The sequence below is a fragment of the Miscanthus floridulus genome, chromosome 6 (genome assembly GCF_019320115.1).
Source record: "Miscanthus floridulus cultivar M001 chromosome 6, ASM1932011v1, whole genome shotgun sequence".
NCBI lineage: Eukaryota > Viridiplantae > Streptophyta > Magnoliopsida > Poales > Poaceae > Miscanthus > Miscanthus floridulus.
This window is the reverse complement of record NC_089585.1, coordinates 24429464-24450317: the sequence shown is the minus strand read 5'-3', so window position 1 is coordinate 24450317 and position 20854 is coordinate 24429464. Positions and strand designations below refer to the sequence as shown.

The window sequence follows — 20854 nt, the reverse complement described above, 5'->3', positions numbered from 1 at the left end:
CTCGGTCTCGCCCGAGGGCTGAGGGATGAGTTCCGTCTCGCCCGATCCCAGAGGGGTGGGGTCAGCCTCACCCGACGCCTTTGTGGGATAACACTGCCTCGCCCCAAAGGCTCAAGGCTAACCTCCATCTCGCCCGACGCCTATAGGGCGGGCTCGGTCTCGCCCGAAGGCTAAGGGATAGATTCCGCCTCGCCCGATCCCGGAGGGATAGGGTTAGCCTCGCCCAAGAGATAGGGATTGGCCTCCGTCTCATCCGACGGCCCAGAACGAGCCTCGCCCTGATCGATATCTATCCTTGATAACGATGGGTACAGGACGAGACAAGACGTTCGGGTCAACCATGGCTCCAACGACCATACCCTGCGCCCTGACAGGAAAAGAACTGCCAGGGAACGACAGGACTAATGCTTTAGACCTTTCCGGGCGCCGCAGAGCCCAAAAGGTATTACAGGTGCGTGCACCTCACTCTGTAGAGTTGTAGGCGCCGCCTTCAGCTCTGGGACACGGAACCCAACTGAAGATATACGACAACCGCTACGCTCCAAGAACGGATTTGCTATCTCCACGAACGACGGATACTCCGTCACCGCGCTGTGGACCCAAGGGAGCAGGGGGCCCCCTTCCCGACCCCTCAGGTCCTCCAGGTCAGAGAGCCTTGGCCACGGCGCTACACCGGACCCCGACCCCGTATTCTCCCAACAAGAATCATGGCCAGAAGGCGTGTGGAGCAAGGCTGGGGGAGGCTCCTAAGTCAAAACCACTGTATTAGAACCCATACCCTGGGGGCAGCATGCTGTGACTAATCGGACATCCTACAGAGATATCGACAATATCGTGAGCACTTATCTTCCTGCGCACTCATCAGAATGGGGGACCTGACCAGGTAGACATGAGCCACAAGGCTAAGTAGAGTCCGCTTTCTGGAGCCCTCACCCTTGTAAAGCCAGCCCCTTCATCTATAAAAGGGGAGGCACATCCTCCATCAAAGGGACGGGGGGGGGGGGGGAAAAAATAGGACCGAACAATAGAACGCACTCACACACATTCAAGCAGCTATGAAGCTCTTGACCACCTTTCAATCCTTCGATCAGAGACTTGGGACCAGTCCCTCTCTCGGCAGTTTGTATCCCTTACTACAGATCGTTTACGGTGCTAATAACACAAGCAGCAACAAACTAGGACGTAGGGACGTTCCGCCCGAACCAGTATAATTCCTGTGTCCTTTAGCGCACCATCCGAACCTAACGCGCATTACTATAAATTTACTTGCCGGTGCTTGTACGAAACACCGACAGTTGGCGCGCCAGGTAGGGGCTTTGCGCGTTCCAAATCAGGTCTCGGATGGCCACCCACGCAATCACCTGGGCCCCGGGCGCACACGTGCGTTTCGGCGACCTGGATTTCATCATCACGCTAGGAGGAGAGCTGGCGCTGACTCATTCAGCCGCCCCCTCTCCCCCTTCCATCAACCTCAGCCGTCTCAGGCTTGAGGGCCCACCAGACAACTCCCGAGGAGTCCCGTCACCCAAGGGGGCTTCCCACGACGCCACCATGTATCCGGAAAGGTCCGTATGGAGCGCCCCGACAGCGTTTCCATTCGGTCTCCGCAACGCTGCGGCGACCGCCGGCCGCCCTTGGGCGCTACGTGTGGTTCAATCACCCACGGACATCGAGTTCGTGGGGGTGATTGAGCGCGATACGGAGACCCTCTACGAGCTCCTCAACGAGAAGCCTGTATCGCTCTCCAGCTCAGATTCCAGTAGGGGGAGCCACCATCCTTCCCGAGAGTGCTACATGACAGCAGACCCCCGAGGGTCACGTCGAAAGCGCCTCCAGGGAAGAGGCCACCCCTACAAACAATCCTGACGGCAGATCCGGGGAAGAGGGGACAGCCCCATCTCACCTGAGGATGGAGCAGCTAAGGGCTCGTCAGCAAGAGATCGATGAGGCCGGGCAAGGGCTCGCACGGGAATACGCGGACATCAATCGCGAGATTGAACGCCGCAAAGACGGGGGGCGCGCGCGCGCCACAGCCCGCACCGTACATCAAAGGATCCTCACCGACGATGGGGCCTTTCCTCACTTTGCCCGAGCCAGCCAGAACATCGCCGCAGCGACCGCTTTGCTGCATGGCCTTCCGGAGGCCGCGACGTCCGAGGATCGACACGCTTATCGGGAGATTCGCACGTTGCTCGAGCGTGCAGCAGCGCAGCAAGCGGAAAGTTCGTTGTCTCGACGACGCGAACCCGACACCAGCAAGCACGCGCCCTCAGTGCGTCCCACCAAGGACGCATCCGTACACCAAACACCGCCAGCCGGCGGGCAGCCCTCCGTCGTCCCTGTACATCAACGCCTCGGCCGTGGCCGCGACGTACGCAGCATCATCGACGCCCGGAGACGTGCCCACGGCGACGAGGGAGAAGCAGCGCGCCGCGGCTATCATCCCCGACGTGGAGGGCGCTACGACAGCAACGAAGACCGAAGCCCGAGCCCCGTTCTGCCCGGCCCTCAGGCCTTTGGCCGGCACATCCTCAACGCCGCGTTCCCCCTAAGGTATCGACCGCCTACGAACATTCCTAAATATTCTGGCGAAACAAATCCCGGGCTTTGGCTCGAAGACTATCGGCTTGCATGTCAGGCCGGTGGTGCGAGTGATGATAATTTTATTATTCGCAATCTCCCGCTGTTCTTGGCCGACTCGGCACGAGCATGGCTGGAGCACCTACCGTCCAATGCTATTCAGAGTTGGGCGGATCTAACTGAGATCTTCGTGGGTAATTTCCAGGGCACGTACAAACGCCCTGGAAACCCATGGGACCTCAAGAACTGCCGTCAGAAGGCCGATGAAACCCTCCGCGGGTACATCCGGCGCTTCTCCCGACAGTGCAACGAGCTCCCAAACAGTCGCCGACAGCCGACGTGATAGGAGCCTTTCTGTCCGGAACGACCTGCGAGTCCCTGGTCCACAAGCTAGGACGCAGGGGCCCACGAACTACCAAGGAACTTCTGGACATCGCCACCAGTCACGCCTCTGGAGAGGAGGCGGTCGGAGCCATCTTTGATCGCTCCGACGGAAAGACAAGGCGGGACGAGGGCGCCAGCGAAGGCGCCTCCAACCGTCCCGCCAAAGGGAAAAGTAAGAAGCAACGGCGCGACAACTCGCTCGTGGCCGCAACCGACCGCAAAGGTGGCCGGAAGCCCGCGGAGGGCACTCCGAACCACTTCGAGAAAATGCTCGAGGGGCCATGCCCAAACCACGCCTTCCTGGCCAAGCACCTATACAAGGAATGCGGCCTTATGCGCAAATACTTGGCCGGGGGCCTGAACAAGGAGGAGCAGGGGAAGGAGCCTGTTCCCACCATTGACGACACGGAGGAGAAGGACGACGCCTTTCCAACACCGACCGGTGCCCTCATGATCTTCGGAGGATCAGCGGCCTATGACTCCAGGCGCCGCCAGAAGGTCGCACGTCGAGAGGTCTATACCGCTGGACCGGCTATGCCAGCTTATCTCCGGTGGTCGGAATCCGCCATAACCTTCGACCGGTCCGACCATCCAGATGCCATCCCACACCCGGGGAGGTATCCGCTTGTCGTCGACCTAATCGTCGGTCCAAAGTGGCTCACCAAGGTACTGATGGATGGGGGCAGCGGCCTCAACATCATGTACGCCAAGACGCTCGACGAGATGGGCGTCGATCGAACGAACCTCCATCCCGTCCGAGCACCTTTCCATGGCGTCGTGCCTGGAAGGCAAGCCGTGCCACTGGGGTAGATTGACCTGCCCGTCACCTTTGGGGATCGATCCAATTACCGAACTGAGACCCTCACCTTCGATGTAGTGGGATTCCCGGGGACTTTCCACACCATTCTGGGGCGACCATGTTACGCGAAGTTCATGGCCGTACCCAATTACACATACCTGAAGCTGAAGATGCCAGGTCCCCGTGGGATCATCACCATCGGCACCTCCTTCCAGCGCGCTTACGAGTGCGAGGTCGAATGCTGCGGACACGCATCCGCGGTCATCGCGTCCGAAGAGCTCGCCACCCTCAGGGAGGAGGTCATTGAAGGGACACCCGACGCAAAGAAGTCGTCCGGATCGTTCGAATCAGCAGAGGGTTCCAGGGACGTCCTCTTGGATCCCAGTAGCTCCGAGGGAAAAAAAAGTCCGAATCGGGACCGCGCTCTCCTCCGCATAGGAAAGCGCGCTCGTCGACTTCCTCCGCGCCAACAAGGACATCTTTGCGTGGAAACCCTCGGATATGCCGGGCATCCCGAGGGAGGTCGCCGAGCATACCCTCTAGATCCTCTCGGGCTCCAAGCCGGTGAAACAACGCCTGCGCCGCTTCGACGAGGAGAAACGCAGGGCCATCGACGAGGAGATAGCCAAACTACTGACCGCAGGATTCATTAAGGAAGTATACCACCCAGAGTGGTTAGCAAATCCTGTTCTTGTCCAAAAAAAGAGTGGGAAATGGAGAATGTGTGTTGATTATACTGGTCTCAACAAAGCAGTGTCCAAAGGATCCATTTCCTTTGCCCCGAATAGACCAAATAGTCGATTCCTACCTCGGGGTGCGAAACCCTCTATTTCCTTGACGCATACTCAGGCTACCATCAGATCGCGATGAAAGAGTCCGACCAGCTCAGCGACATCTTTTATCACGCCCTTCGGATCATTTTGCTACGTTTCAATGCCGTTTGGTTTGAAGAACGCTGGGGCGACAGTACCAGCGCTGTATGCTTAGTTGCTTCGGAGACCTCATCGGGCGAACCGTTGAGGCCTATGTCGACGACATCGTAGTCAAATCCAAGCGGGCTGACCACCTTGTCGCCGACCTTGAACGCACCTTTGCGAAACTCCGGGCGAACGGCATCAAGCTCAATCCCGAAAAATGTGTTTTCGGAGTCCCGAGGGGCATGCTGCTCGGCTTCATCGTCTCCGAGCGTGGCATCGAAGCCAACCCAGAGAAGATATCGGCCATCACGAGGATGGGCCCGATCCAAAACATAAAGGGGGTTCAGCGGATCACAGGGTGCCTTGCCGCCCTCAGCCGATTCATTTCATGCCTCGGCGAACGAGGACTCCCCCTTTATCGACTTCTGAAGAAAACTGACCACTTCGAGTGGACAGCCGAGGCTCAGGAGGCACTTGACATGGTTAAACAATTTTTAACTAAGCTGCCGGTCCTAGTTCCTCCACACGATGGAGAATCTCTCCTACTATATATATCAGCCACCACCCAGGTGGTTAGCTCCGCCTTAATAGTAGAGCGAGAGGAGGAAGGGCACACCTTCAAGGTGCAGCGCCCTATATATTTCATCAGTGAAGTGCTATCCGACTCCAAAACCCGCTACTCCCAGATCCAGAAACTCCTCTACACCGTCCTCATCACCAAAAGGAAGCTACGCCACTACTTCGAGTCACACCCCGTGACAGTAGTGACGTCGTTCCCCCTCGGCGAGGTCGTTCGTAGCCATGACGCTACGGGAAGAACCGCAAAGTGGGCGCTCGAGCTGATGGATCAGGGCATTTCTTATGTCTCCCGAACGGTGATCAAATCTCAGGCACTGGCTGACTTCATCGCGGAGTGGACCGAGGTCCAGATGCCACCAGCAGCCGTCGATCAAGAGTACTAGATAATGTACTTCGACGGATCGCTGATGAAGAAGGGCGCCGGAGCAGGACTAGTCTTAGTATCCCCCCTCGGGGTCCACATGAGGTACATGGTTCGGCTTCATTTTCCCTCATCAAACAACACTGCAGAATACGAAGCGCTCATCAACGGCCTACGAATCGCCATCGAGCTGGGCATCCGACGCCTTGATGTCAGGGGCGACTCTCAGCTGGTCGTCAACCAGGTCATGAAAGAGTCGGGCTGCCATGATACCAAGATGGAGGCATACTGTCAAGAGGTCCGACGTCTGGAGGACAAGTTCGACGGCCTCGAACTCAATCATATCCCCAGGCGCCTCAACGAAGCGGCCGACACACTCGCAAAAGCGGCATCCAGCCGAGAGCCGGTTCCAATAGGCGTCTTTGCCAGTGATCAACACAAACCCTCGGTACACTACGCGGGGTCGGAACAGGCCGACGATGGCCCTTCTAGTCCGACCCCTAAGGCCGATCCGCCAACTGTTCCTCCCGACCCCGAGGTCATGGAGATTGAAGAAGACCCAGCAATGGAGTCCGATCCTCCCAATGACTGGAGAACGCTTTACATCGACTATCTCCTCCACGATGTACTACCAACCAACGAGACAGAAGCCCGACGGCTCGCGCGACGCGCCAAATCCTTCGTTCTTGTAGAGGGCAAACTCTACAAACGAAGTCACATCGGAATTCTTCAGCTTTGCATCCCTGGCGAACAGGGAAAACTCCTACTGAGCGACATCCACGGTGGGGCATGCGGACACCATGCCGCACCAAGAACCTTGGTTGGGAAGGCATTCCGACAGGGTTTCTATTGGCCCACCGCAGTAGCCGATACCGAGCAAATTGTACGCACCTGCGAAGGGTGCCAATACTACGCTCGGCAAACACACCTCCCGGCCCAGGCTCTCCAGATGATCCCCATCACATGGCCCTTCGTGGTCTGGGGGCTTGACCTGGTCGGGCCTCTTAAAAAAGCGCCCGGAGGCTTTACCCACTTGCTTGTCACCATAGACAAGTTCACAAAATGGATTGAAGCTTGGCCAGTATCCACAATCAAATCCAAGCAAGCTGTGCTATTCTTTCTCGACATCATCCATCGCTTTGGAGTACCGAACTCCATCATCACAGACAACGGCACGCAGTTCACCGGTAGGAAATTTGTTCGTTTCTGTGACGAACAACACATCCGAATCGATTGGGCAGCCGTCGCACACCCCCGGACGAACGGACAGGTCGAGCGCGCAAACGGCATGCTCCTTCAAGGCCTCAAACCCAGAATTTTCAACCGGTTGAACAAATTCGGCGCGCGTTGGCTCGCTGAGCTCCCGGCTGTGCTCTGGAGCCTAAGGACGACTCCTAGCCGGGCCACCGGCTACACACCCTTTTTCATGATCTACGGCTCCGAGGCCGTTCTCCCGACGGACCTCGACTATGGAGCGCCAAGAATCAGAGCATATGATGCTAAGGGAGCCGGGGCATCTCACCAAGACGCCATGGACCAGCTGGACGAGGCCCGCGACATCGCCCTCCTCCATTCAGCCAAGTACCAGCAAGCGTTGCGGTGGTACCACAGCCGACGGGTGTGGGGTCGAGCCTTCAACGTCGGAGACCTCGTCCTCCGTCTTGTACAGAGCAACAAGGATCGTCACAAACTCTCCCCGCCCGGGGAAGGGCCCTACATCGTCGCGGAAATACTTCGCCCAGGCGCCTACCGGTTGAAAACCATCAAAGGGGAGGTCTTCGCCAACACCTGGAACATTGAGCAGCTACGTCGTTTCTAACCTTAAAATAAGCTTACACTTTTCTTTATCAGTTTTTGTCTTAATAGAACCCCGATCCATAGTGATTTCCGACCCCTACAAATCATGAGGGGACAGATCTCACTCAGGGGCTGGCATGTGATCGTAACATATGTTATGTGTAATACAAGTATCGCGCTTGCAAAAAATCCCTGTGTTATACTTACAAACATTCTATAAATTTTCCATTCGCCTCGTAAATGAGTCTCGAGGGCTAAGATCTTGGGAGCTAATTCTGAATACAACTGGTAGGACTGCGAGACACCCACGCCCCAGCGGCTGCAACCTCTTTGCTCACCAGTTCAATCAGAATTAGTTTGCCCACGTTCCTAGCCTCCTATGACTTAGACCATGAGAAGAGTTGGAAAGCGCTAAAATGACTTGCCACAAGCAAAGGATGTAATTTTGTTCATTTTTTGCACGAATTCACCACTTACAAAGCGATGTCGTTACAAAAAAGGAACAATATACCTTGAAGATTGTTTACTCGGGGGCTTCCCCACAACGTTATTTCATTACAGTCTCGGCTCAGCTCTACCACAAGTGCTACTACGATCGCCGTACCACGCTCTCCATCGGCGACGTCGAGGGCATGTACACGGGCCAGTTCGTCCACTGCGGCCGCCGTGCCACACTCTCCATCGGTGACGTCGAGGGCATGTACACGGGCCAGCTCATCTACTGCGGGCGCCGTACCACGCTCTCCATCGGCGACATCTTCGCTGGACCCTCGAAGGCGCCACCATCTATGACGCCTCCGCCGGAGCATCCGAGGACTACACCATCGTCGTCAGCCGCAACCCCGGCAGCAACGCCACCGTCATGGCGTCTGGGGACTATGCCATCATCCCCAGCCATAACCCTGACAACAGCGTAGGGGCAGGAAACGCCTCCAGCCAAGGGAGGAGCGCAGCGAACAACGGCGCAGTCAACGACGCACGACACCCACCGACGCCTTTTCTCCTTCAGCAGTAGCGACTCCTCACCAAGGGCCGCGCGTACCATCTCATCTACGTTGGATAACCTCTGGCTCGACATCACGCACCAGATTCACGAGCAAGGTTGTAAGTTCTCTATCTCTCTCTCGAGCATTACTCTTCCTCACTCAGGAACCACCACGACGCACGGATGCGTTTGGCGGAAAGGAAGAAGAAGGAGAGATAGCGGCTCGGAGGCAGAAGGAGAGGTGGGATGAGAACTCCTCTCCCCCTCCCTATTTAAAGAGGAGGCGCAGTAACTAAGGAAAGGCGAAAGGTCGGACGAAAAACCCTCTCCCTTCCCCTTTTTAAATACGCAATCAATGCTGATTGATATCTGAAGGGACGCGCCAGAGGTGACGGGACGAACCCCGGTCTACGAAGCGTCCCTCTTTGGTCAAACTGAACACTGCCTAGGTACGGCCCGCCACTGACCCGCTCCGGACGTGGCGATTAAGGCGCCCACATAGGCAGACAACTTTTTCGCCTCCCCATGCAGGACCACGGATGACTCGATGACGGGACCCTTCAGACCTCCTGGGTCGACCGTTCGGCCCAGAAGACACGACGAACGAACGACCAAAGAAAGATAAGCCTCTCAGCTTTCACATTTTGTGCGTTAAAATTTGTTCGCAAGATTCTGACCCCGTCAAAAAGCAGGGGCGCAAACATCACTCGGGGGCTGTCGAGGATGACTACCAATCCAGACATCCTCTTCACCCGACCCCTCTGTACGCTTGAAACAAAGGGCATGATATATAAGCACAGAGCTTTGAGTAAAATTGGACGAACTAGCAAACTCTACGCCTCGGGAGCTACGATGTTTCTGTTCACCAGAAAGATTACGCTCAAACGCCTCTCGCGTCTCTAGTTTCGATGTCCGCCTTTCCCAAAGAAGGGATCGGAGGGATCCGCCTACAGCTGTCAGGTTGCCCAAGTTAATCGAACAGCTCGGATCGTCACCGAGACACAAAAACAAAGAATAGCAATTCTTACGCAGGTTTTTCCAACCTCGTCACAAACGTCAGGGCTCGAACCCATCTGGAAGGAGCTTTTCCGCCACTCATACCACCAAGGTAATGTTACCGCTTTTATTTTCAATTAAATCTTGCATTCGAAACATTTCATATGCAAAAAATTGCATCCCAATGATTCGTGTCGCATCACGAAATGGCTGTCGCCTTATCCGATATAGGCAACCACAGGCTGAGGTTCGAAGGTCGGCCCACGAAGGGCTCGAGGCCGCCTCACGCCGAACAGGGCCAGGGAGAGATAACCAAGACGAGCCCCAGCGGCTTTGCCCGATCCCGCTCAGAAGCGAACCGGGACGTCTCGACCTTCTCTCGTTCGATTCTAACCTCGAGCCAAACCCACAGAATCTCCATCGAGGAGAGGCCATCGGGCCCCCTGAGCTTATCGAACGACTCAGGCATCTGCCGGGAGGCGGGTTAAGAAGTTGTGGAGTGCCACCAGAGGGCTCTGCCGATCCCATCAGCAAATGATGGACCCGGATTCCACACGAACGTACCCGTTAGCGAGCTCGTTGAGCACGGTACTCAAGCCGTCGAGGCAAGTGTCGTTCACTCAGCCCCTCCGATTGCGAAAACCGAGGATGGGGTAACACGCAAATAACGGCCGACCCCCATCAGACCCTAACAAGGCTCGAGGGCTCGGGCCAAACAATGCAGGAGCAAAGGCCCCACCTTGCCGAGCCCATAGAGTCCCCAGTTGGGATTTCTGTTGGAAGGCAGGGCAGGGATTATTGCGAGGACATCCATTGTCACCAAAACCACGATTCCGGTCTCCAGTAACACCCGACCCCAGGCAGGTGCGGGGGTCGGACCTTACTCGGGGGCTGTTAAGGTACGGCTACCTCCTCAATCTCCTCACATTATAATCAGCGGCATAATTCAGGGGAACATATTGGTAAGACCGTAAAAAATCAAATCGCAAAAAATCAAACAAAACGAAATTAAGACGCAAAAGCACGAAAGGCGTCCAGACTCGAAAAATACCGACACTTGTCCACATATTACATATAAGCTATTCTCAAAATTGTTCGACTAATTACTCCCGCGAAGGGAGAACCATTTCTTTCAGACTGTCTGCCAGGTTCTTCGCAAGAGGAGCGACCATCTTCTCCATTTCCTCCAGCTCTTCATCCTCGTAGGTGGACGGAAAGCCTTCGCTCATCACCCTCAGGTTTATTTCCTTCTCATAATGGGCGTGGGCGACGGTGAAGGCCTGGGTAATCCCGGCGTGAAAGGCACTCTCCTCAAGTTGGCCCACCCGAGCCGTGATACCTCCGACACGAGCCGCGAGCGGGCTGGTCTCCACAGGCTCCGTCACATTCAGGGCATTAAGGACCACCCCGACCGCAGCTTGTAGAAGATCATGCTCATCACTCTCCGCCTGGCGGCGACGTTCTCGGCACTCAACTTTCCTTTCACTGCGTCATCAAGCTCCGCCCGGAGAGAGCGGACCACCCCGACGTCCTCGTCCACCTTCTGCTGGAGGGCTGTGGCCCTACTCTCGGCCTTCTGCCGGAGGTCCCGCTCCATCTCCAGCTCCTTCAGGATTTCGCTGGCCTTCTCATTAGCCGCGGCATTCCTCTGCAGCAGCTCGTCTCGTTCTTTTTGGAGTTTGGCAATCTCCTCTCCATCCAGCTTGGACCTCGCCGACAGGTCCTCGAACATCCCGTGCGCCTCCTCCGCATCCTGACGCACCTGGGCCTCCTGCTCCTGGACGATGGCAAGCTGGGCGGCCATGTTTGCTCGTAGCTAGGCCTCCTCGGAGAGGCGATCCCGCTCCGCCTTCTACTCGCGGAGGAATTGGGATTTTTTCCGGCTACGAGCAACAAGAATCTTAAGAAGAAGACTGATATCAGAAACACGAGAACCCACAAACACACGAAGAAAGAAAAAAGAAAGTCCAGAGAATACCTGAGAGGTAGGGATAATGATCTCACGAAGGGCTCCTCTGGCCTGGTCCAGGGCGTTCAGCATGGTCGAAATCCTGATGTCAAGACCCTCTCGCTCCATACTCTCGGAATGATCATCGAGCGAGAAAAGAGCTGACGTCGGGTCCTGAGCAGCCATCCACTGGAGCGGCGGCTCCCCCTGCGCAGGGGAGCGGCTTCCTCCCGACAAAGGGGCCGGTGGCGGCTCCCTCCTGACCCTGTGCGGCACCACCGCAGCACTCAAGGACCCTCCGGCTGGACCCTCCTCCGTCTGGACCGCTTCGGGCACCACAGGCGGATCCACATGGGCACCTAGTGGCGCGGGTTGCACCACGCCCTCAGGTGCCACCACGACCGCGCCTGGCTGATCTTGGCTCGGCGCAGTCACGATCACCGGCGGCACACGATCCTTGGGCGGCTCTTCCACGCCCGCCACGGAAGAAGCCGCTCGCTCAGTAGCCTCCGCGGGCGTGGGAGCCACCATGGACGCCGTCGGTTCGGCCAACGCGGCCCCAACGTCGGCACCACCCCTACCCGAAACAGGGGTAACTCTAGGCGACGCCGTCTGTCCCGCTTGAAGGGCGAGACTCTTCTTGGGCGCCAGCCCCAGGGGGTGACCCGTCCGCAAGAACCTACACAAAGGTAATAACCGTTAAGTCAAAATAAAAATGAAAAAGAGAAGAAAACAGAGGAGTCAAGAGCTTACGTTGACGTCCTCGGCCGGCGGAAGCATTTTGGGGACGGATCCCCAGACCCCTACCCTGACTCGTCCGGGCAGGACCGTTTCATGCCTGCCCCCTGCTCCGGGGCAGGGGGGTTCATCTCGTCGGGCGCGGCACCGGAGTCACTCCCCCCCATCGTCTTGTTGGGCGCGGCTCCGGAGCCATCCCCCTCCCTCGTCTCGCAGGGCGCAGCACCGGAGCTGCTCCCCTCCATCACATCACGAGGCGTGGCACCAAAGCCGGGCGCGGCTCCAATACCACCCCCTCCACGATCGCCTCAGGGTCGGCGACAGCAAGCCCGGTGTCCCCCATCCACCGATCCTCGGCCGACGCGCCGTGCAAAGCGGCGGACTCACCGGCCTCCACTGACCTCATTGATTCACTTCCCTCTGCGTGAAAAGCGAAGGGCCCCTACACGGGTGGGTGGCCACTTGTCAGCGTTTCCTCGTCCGCCAGGACGCCCCAATCCACGTCGACGGCTACCTCGTCGTCGTCGTCGTCGTCATCATCATCATCGTCGTCATCCTCGCTGCTCACGTCCTCTCCCCGGTCCCGTGCCTCCTGCTTCAGCCGTTTCACCTTCTTCATCTCCTCCTTCGCTTTCTTGTCCCGCTCGGCCGCGAGTCGATTCGCCGCCGCCATAGCCCTGTCCTTTGGCAGCGGAGCCAGACTATCCTTGAAGACTAGCCCCCTCGGCTAGCCCCAACATCACAAAAGCAAGTATTAAAGAAGGGAGATTCAGGAGAAAGAAAGGAGTGCAGGAGAAGAGGGCTTACGAATTCAAAAAACCCAGGCTCCGGCCGCATTGGGGGATGCCCGGGCACCGGATACACGACATCAAGGACCATGCCGGCAGAATCCTTCATCGGCTCCGTCGCCTCCTTGACACGCTGCGCCACTTCCGAATAAGGGAGCGCCTCGTCAACAAGCACCGTCCCCTCGAACGATATCCCTGGCATCATCCGATGCAGGGGAAGCACACGCGCCATCAGTGGCGCCACCCTCCTCGCGTGATAGGCACCGATAATCCCCGACCCCTTTACACCCCGACCCTTCAGGGCATGGAGGGCGGAGAGAAGGTCGGAGATGTGCTTCTTGTCTTTAGCCTGGACGCCCCAGCCCCATGACGCCGGAGCATCCACAATAAGACATCCGGTGTACTTCGGTAGGGGGGCACTCGCATCATCCCTAACATAAAACCACTGCGAATGCCATCCCTTGTTGGATGTGGCCAGACGCATGTACGAGTAACCCTTCGACCGGGTATGGCGCAGGTGAATGCTGGCACACCCCATCGGCGCATCTACCTCTTTCCCCCCAATCTTCCTCTTCGACAGACTAACGCTAAAGAAATACCGCCACAGATCAAAATGGGGATTGATCCCCAGGAAACCCTCGCACAGGGCAACAAACGCTGCCATATGCTGTATCCCATTGGGAGTTAGATGATGCAGCTCTACCTCATAATAATCTAATAGCCCCCGAAGAAATCTATGCGCGGGTACCCCGAATCCCCGCTCATGGAAGAGGGCAAAGGAGACGACATACCCTTCGGGCGGCACCGGCTCACCCTCGTCGCCAGGAAGCAACCACTCCTGGACGGCGGATTGTGGGCGGAGAAGGCCACGGCGGACGAGGCCCTCCAAACGCCGGGAAGTGATGCTTGATCTGCCCCACAACTCCATTGAAGCAGTAGGGGGGAAGGGCAGGCGCGAGCTTAACGGCGGCTGGAACACGAACGCAGGTCGGTTGACGGTGGCGATGCGGGCGTGAGAGGTTAGGAAGATTGGCGGCGGATGTCTCAGAACGCAAAGGAAGGGGAGCGAAATACGGAACCCTGGGGGCGAACCCTGCGGTTTTATAGGTGGCGACGGACACGAGAAGGGCAACCGGCCGCCTCGATCTCCGGGCCTGCCACGCGCGCCACCGCGTCACATCGCGGGACACGCGCCCGCAGTCCCTATCCTCTCACCCCAAAAATCTCGACGGACGGTTCGCCTTCCCCAAACAAATCCGGACTCTCTACCCACCGGGGAAGCGCAGGCCACAAAGGCCTGTTCTTTTCTCTTTGGCCCACCTAGGGCCCAGAAACTCGCCGGCCGGCCCAACTAAGAAGGAATCCGCGAACGATCCGCCATCAAGGGCAGAAGCGCCAGTTGGGACAGCTCCGAATCAGTCTCTAGCGAACGGGACGCCACGACCCACTCAGAAAAACACCCAGTTAATGTAAAATTAAGTCCTTCAGCCTTACCCACGAAGGGGCCGGTACAAACCCCCGGGCGACTCAACTCAAGTCACCCGGGGGCTCGGGGGCTACACCCATCGGGTGCGCTCGCGCGCACCCTCCGGCAAATTAGCTTCAACTAAATCAAAAAACACCCTCCAGGCAGTTCTACCCGAATCACCTAGAGTCTCGGGGGCTACTGTCGGGGACCTAATACCAGGGTACCCCTGGGGGTGGAACCGATAACCACCAAATGTAAAAAACTCCTGGACGCATAAGGGCGCCATGCCATCCCTTGTTCGAGTGACAGGAGTCCGGTTCCGCCTCGCCCGACACCTTTGGACGGGCTCGGTCTCACCCGAGGGCCGAGGGATAAACTCCGTCTCGCCCGACGCCTTGAGGACGGGCTCGGTCTCGCCCGAGGGCTGAGGGATGAGTTCCGTCTCGCCCGATCCCAGAGGGGTGGGGTTAGCCTCACCCGACGCCTTTGTGGGATAACACTGCCTCGCCCCAAAGGCTCAAGGCTAGCCTCCATCTCGCTCGATGCCTATAGGGCGGGCTCGGTCTCGCCCGAAGGCTAAGGGATAGATTCCGCCTCGCCCGATCCCGGAGGGATAGGGTTAGCCTCGCCCAAGAGATAGGGATTGGCCTCTGTCTCATCCGACGGCCCAGAACAAGCCTCGCCCTGATCGATATCTATCCTTGATAACGATGGGTACAGGACGAGACAAGACGTTCGGGTCAACCAAGGCTCCAACGACCATACCCTGCGCCCTGACAGGAAAAGAACTGCCAGGGAACGACAGGACTAATGCTTTAGACCTTTCCGGGTGCCGCAGAGCCCAAAAGGTATTATAGGTGCGTGCACCTCACTCTGTAGAGTTGTAGGCGCCGCCTTCAGCTCTGGGACACGGAACCCAACGAAGATATACGACAACCGCTACGCTCCAAGAACGGATTTGCTATCTCCACGAACGACGGATACTCCGCCACCGCGCTGTGGACCCAAGGGAGCAGGGGGCCCCCTTCCCGACCCCTCAGGTCCTCCAGGTCAGAGAGCCTTGGCCACGGCGCTACACCGGACCCCGACCCCGTATTCTCCCAACAAGAATCATGGCCAGAAGGCGTGTGGAGCAAGGCTGGGGGAGGCTCCTAAGTCAAAACCACTGTATTAGAACCCATACCCTGGGGGCAGCATGCTGTGACTAATCGGACATCCTACAGAGATATCGACAATATCGTGAGCACTTATCTTCCTGCGCACTCATCAGAATGGGGGACCTGACCAGGTAGACATGAGCCACAAGGCTAAGTAGAGTCCGCTTTCTGGAGCCCTCACCCTTGTAAAGCCAGCCCCTTCATCTATAAAAGGGGAGGCACATCCTCCATCAAAGGGACGGGGGGGGGGGGAAATAGGACCGAACAATAGAACGCACTCACACACATTCAAGCAGCTACGAAGCTCTTGACCACCTTTCAATCCTTCGATCAGAGACTTGGGACCAGTCCCTCTCTCGGCAGTTTGTATCCCTTACTACAGATCGTTTACGGTGCTAATAACACAAGCAGCAACAAACTGGACGTAGGGACGTTCCGCCCGAACCAGTATAATTCCTGTGTCCTTTAACGCACCATCCGAACCTAACGCGCATTACTATAAATTTACTTGCCGGTGCTTGTACGAAACACCGACAAAACTACAGCATGTGAACAATCAACTATTTAACATGGACAAATCTATGAACTCATCAGACTTAACCTGCTATCTCTAACAGTGGGGGTCGACTGGATCGATGACAGCCGTGATAAAAGATAATAAATCAAACCTTTCAAGCAAACAGATCTATTCATATTTAACAGAATCATGGAGACACACTGTAGGCATTAAAGCATAGACGATCGACTATTTAGCCGATATAGGCATAGCAAACAGCCAAGGTCATGCCTGATCGAGAATAAATCTACCAACTAGCATCCTTCAATTTAAAGCGGCATCAGTGGGGATCGACTGGATTGTTGCAGCCATAACAGCGAACTATAGACCAGATTTAACTAGCTAGCAAACCTCCTCAAGATCGGACATGCCTTAACCGCGTACTATGCGCGATCAAGATCGAAATAGAATGGCCAATGAAACATAACCCGTCGCTTAAAGTAAGAAACATCGTATTGTAACAAAGCAAACGACGAATTAAAAGGATGTAAGGCCAATCTAAATCGATCTTGACCGGACTGGTTGATGTTGCTGAAAATTAATGACAATAAGAACATCAGTAAGATTGGTAACTTAATAAATCCACCCAAAGGATGTCACTCTTAGGTAGAGCCGATAACTTGACTTTAATCTAATTCGAGCAGTGGAGGTCGAACTTAACCGATGCAGTCATACTTGAACTAGATAAGAGTCGATAACTAGCTTATACTAGAGCTCGTAGTGGAGGTCAAACTTAACCAATGCAGTCGTACAAACAGAAGTATAAGCCATGACGGTACTTATAGACAAGCCGGAGGTCGGCCGGACCGATACAGCCCAGCTTGTTGAAAAACTCACCGAGATCTATACTACTTCTACTCCTAAGGGTTGGCGTAAAGCCAAAAAAGTAACTTGTATTGATTGATTGGATGTCCTTTTACAATAGCCGGGGTCCAATATTTATACCCGGAGCCTAAGCATAAATTCTACTTAAGTATAACCCATTACAATATTTGGTATAAAAGAAAACATTCCTAACTTAAGATAACTTGGACCCTAATCTTTTTCTTTTTGTAGAGTCCGACATGTATTTCCCGACGCCAACCGTAGCTCATTATCGTTATCTGCTGACGTCATTCGAAGAGAGTCGATTCCAGTGCCGCATCTGAATAAGCTGATATCGATCCTTATGCAATCCATTCCTTGATCGGCACGATCTTGAAAGCTTCGAGTTCCCGCGTTCTTTTTCCTAAATTTTGGTGTAAATAGAGAGAGCTCATCTCCTTTTATAGTTTGAAGGGGATGGCCTTACAAGTAAGAAAGAGAGAGATATAGAGTATGTACGTGTGCTACTTAGTCTTGTTGCCCACGCTGTCGGTACGAGACGGGCGTCGGCGCCCACAATACTGTTTATGTTCAGACACATCTGGTAGTCTCTACCGTGTTCGTCTGGTACGGCAAACGTCGGCGCCTACAATACTGTTTATGCTCTGATGCGTCTGGAAGGTTGTATAGTGCCCGTCTGGCATGGCCTGGTGGAACCGTCCTACAGCTGTGCAGGGCATGGCAGGGTACAATCCTCGGTATTGCGGTTGACTTGAGCGCCTTACCTTATCTGCTCCGCCTGATCCTCGGGCCCTCACCGAGCGGGCGTCCCTAGTTAGTCGTTCCCATTTGGTTCCGACTGTGTCGGTCGAAAAAGAGCAGCGAGCAGAGATTTGGCGTATCCTTGGTCGAAGAAGGAGGTCGGAGCCAGACTACTGTCCCATCTTGGCCAGGCCTTCCAGTCGGGGACCGAATCGTTGTCCCAGTCTATCATTATGTACCTGGACCGGCCCAGACGCATGTTGTTGCTGCGCCGTCTACTGAGCCGAGTTTTACAGGGAAACAGATCCATTGGGGAACTCGCATTTATGAACCTGACGGGTATTTTTAGCGACCCACCTCCGATGCTATTTTGTGTTGTGCTGCAGTGGGTGTGTAATAAAGTTGTAGTGCTTGGCGTGATCCACACGCCGGGTAATTAATGATCTGATCAAACAGTTCCATTCTGCTGTCACTCTAGCGAATCAATAGGCCAACATGCATCTGTGTACTGCGGCTCCACTAACACTAGAGAGCACAAGGATTACAGAAACGTGAACGACATGTACAAGAGACCGCTTAATTTGTAGGGATATATAAATCTTCAAAAAAAAGTTGCAGTGATATAAACCATCTCCATGTAAGGACTTCACGCAAATCTAAATGACTGATCGAGTTCCGGGGATCAACACGTGCCCTGCTCTACTGCAGGCTGCGTAGGTGGTCCATGGCCTCGGCGAGCGTGCGCCCGAAGCGTGTGATGTCGAGGCGAACGTCCTGCTTGGTCATGTAGATGTCGAACATGGCCGCCCAGCCTTTGCGGTGCACGGACTCCGGGTCCTTGATGGCCGGGTGGTCGCGCCCCAGCAGCTCCAGCAGAGAGCTCTCCTCTAGGGTGACGTCGTAGCGGAGGTACTTGAGCCGCATGTCCGCCGCCGGCTCGCCGTACTCGATCCTGGCCATCAGGTCCAGCTTCCCCCACGGCACCACCTGGATGAGCACCCCGCCGGGCGGTAGGAACACCTCGTTCGTCATCCCGGCGCCGTGGATGCCCACCATCACGTCGAACGAGTTCACCACCCGCGCCTGCTCGTCCACGGCCGCGTCGATCACCAGATCCGTCACGGTAACCTCGAACCCCGCCGCCTCCGCCGCCCGCACCATCTCCTCCCCGTTCAGGAACCGCCGGGTGCGCTGCCGCTGGATCAGCATCAGCCGCGGCTTCTTGCCCGGCTCCCGGGCCGGGCTGGTCGGCACGCCGCGCGGGAGCGCGTACGCCTCGCGCAGGAACCTGGTGAAGTCGGGCATGGAGACGCGGCGCCGCCCCGAAACCCACTCCGGGACGACCCCGAAGTCCTTGTGCAGGCGGAGGCCCACGGTGAGGTGCGGGAAGCACCGGACGTGGGCGTCGCCGTCCAGGTTCACGACGTCGTACTTGGACAGCCGGCGCAGGGCGAGCCTGTACTTGCCCAGCCACCACGGCTGGACACGGTTGATGACGAGGAACTGGACCTCGCGGTCGTACCGCAGCGAGGCCAGGAAGAGCGGCAGGAGCACGTCGGCGTGGTCGTGGAAGGCGTTGCCCGAGTACCCGCCGAGCGCGAACACGACGCCCGGGACGTGGTGCGTCACCGTGCACGGCGGGGCGGCCGCCGGGTCCTGCAGCTGCGTCACGTTGAGCTTGTCGACGTTGGACGCGCTCCGGCGCGAGTACGGCCGGATCTTCCACTCCCGGCGCTCCGACGACGACCAGACCGAGGGGACGATGTCCACCGACCAGGCTTTGCCGTTGATGCGGACGTCGCCATCAACTTCGCAGTAGTCAGACAAGCGCTCCTCCGTGCTGCACACCACCTTGTTGTTGGGCTTCTCTGTTGCACGGCAGGAAAAGCACAAGATTCACCGCGATTAATTCAACGCTTTTGTGGAAAAAAAAAGGAGACCTTGCCGTGTTAAAAGTCGGATCTGTCACAATTCTCATAAAATCTCTGGCTCCTACTCAGAATTGCCAAAATTATTTCACCAGGCCAGACACCTCCAAAATTTTACTGACTATTTAGCCGTGATAAATATAAGGCAAATTTTGATTTCAGTATCGGGAGACACGGTTCACTGTCTCCCACACTTTTACTTCGATACAAACAAGCTCAATTTTTTCCCGGTTTACGATGACGACCTTGGACTCTCGGTCCGAAATTGAGCACGACGAAAATTCAATTGGGTAGTTACCTGATTCACTTGAGCCTTCAATCAGCTGTTTATCCGCGATCTGTTGCTCTTTCGCGGTAACAACTGCAGATTAATCAACAAGAAGCAACAATCATCAGTTGATGGCCTGACTACCTACAAGTTGTTGTCGACCCCAATCTTCTCCATGTTGTATGTAAAAGTGCTCACCTGTTTCACCGGGACCTTCGAACTGCTGTTTATTTGGAGTATTCGAGAGCCATTGTGCTACCGTAGTGACAACTGCAGATTAAGCAATAGTAATAAGCAAACTATCTAAGAAAACCAGCTACGCCGTGACATTGTGCGAGTGGTTCCTTACCGTTGGGGCGGCTGATGGCAGTCTGCTGCGAGACGACGAGGTAGGTGAGGAGCACGAAGAGGACGCCGGCGACGAGGCCGACGTTGAGGTGGCCCTGCACCGAGCTTTTCATGCTCTTCCCGGGGGAGCTTCAGCTAGCAGCCGCCTCCTTCTGCCGCTGCTGCTAGTGGTGCTGGTCGTCGTCGTCTCTCTGGCCCTGTTCGCTGGTCTGAATCTTGACTGAAATTTACTGAAAAACACTATTCTGGCTGAATTGTCGTGAGAGAAAAATATTATTCCGGCTGAAAAAACAAGCCGAATATGGGGTAAGCCGAACGGAGCCTCTCTCGGCCGATCCCAGTACGTGGTTAGTAAAACTTAAAACCCAGACGGTAGTAGTAATAAGCAAGTCTTCAGGGCTCTCGAGATCCAGCCTATTATTAAATATTTTTCGAACAATGTCCCTATTATTAATTAATTACTAGTGCTCGGAATTCTATAGCATCCGGGTCAACTCCGATGCAGTGCTGTTCCGAAGCTTCATTAATGCGATCTCTGCAAGTGAGTCGTCCGCTCCACTCTCAGCCTACAGCATTGTGGTCACTGACAGAGGGTGTTGTGTTCGCACGAGTATCAAGACCAAGTATAATACGGTCATGTGATAAGTGAGCTGGAAAATAAGTGAGTGGTCGGCTACCATTATAAATCGGC

The 20854-nt window shown here is 55.8% G+C and overlaps 1 protein-coding gene across 1 annotated transcript; it reads right to left on the bottom strand.

Moving 5' to 3' along the window:
- Positions 1-18318: 18318 nt before the first annotated feature.
- On the bottom strand, positions 18319-20276 carry LOC136457877 (alpha-1,3-arabinosyltransferase XAT2-like). The gene is made up of 4 exons (XM_066457893.1): positions 20165-20276; positions 20014-20085; positions 19846-19908; positions 18319-19487 (listed from the first exon to the last, which is right to left on the bottom strand). Exons 1-4 carry the CDS (start codon positions 20274-20276, stop codon positions 18319-18321), a joined length of 1416 nt encoding a protein of 471 aa, XP_066313990.1.
- Positions 20277-20854: the final 578 nt, after the last annotated feature.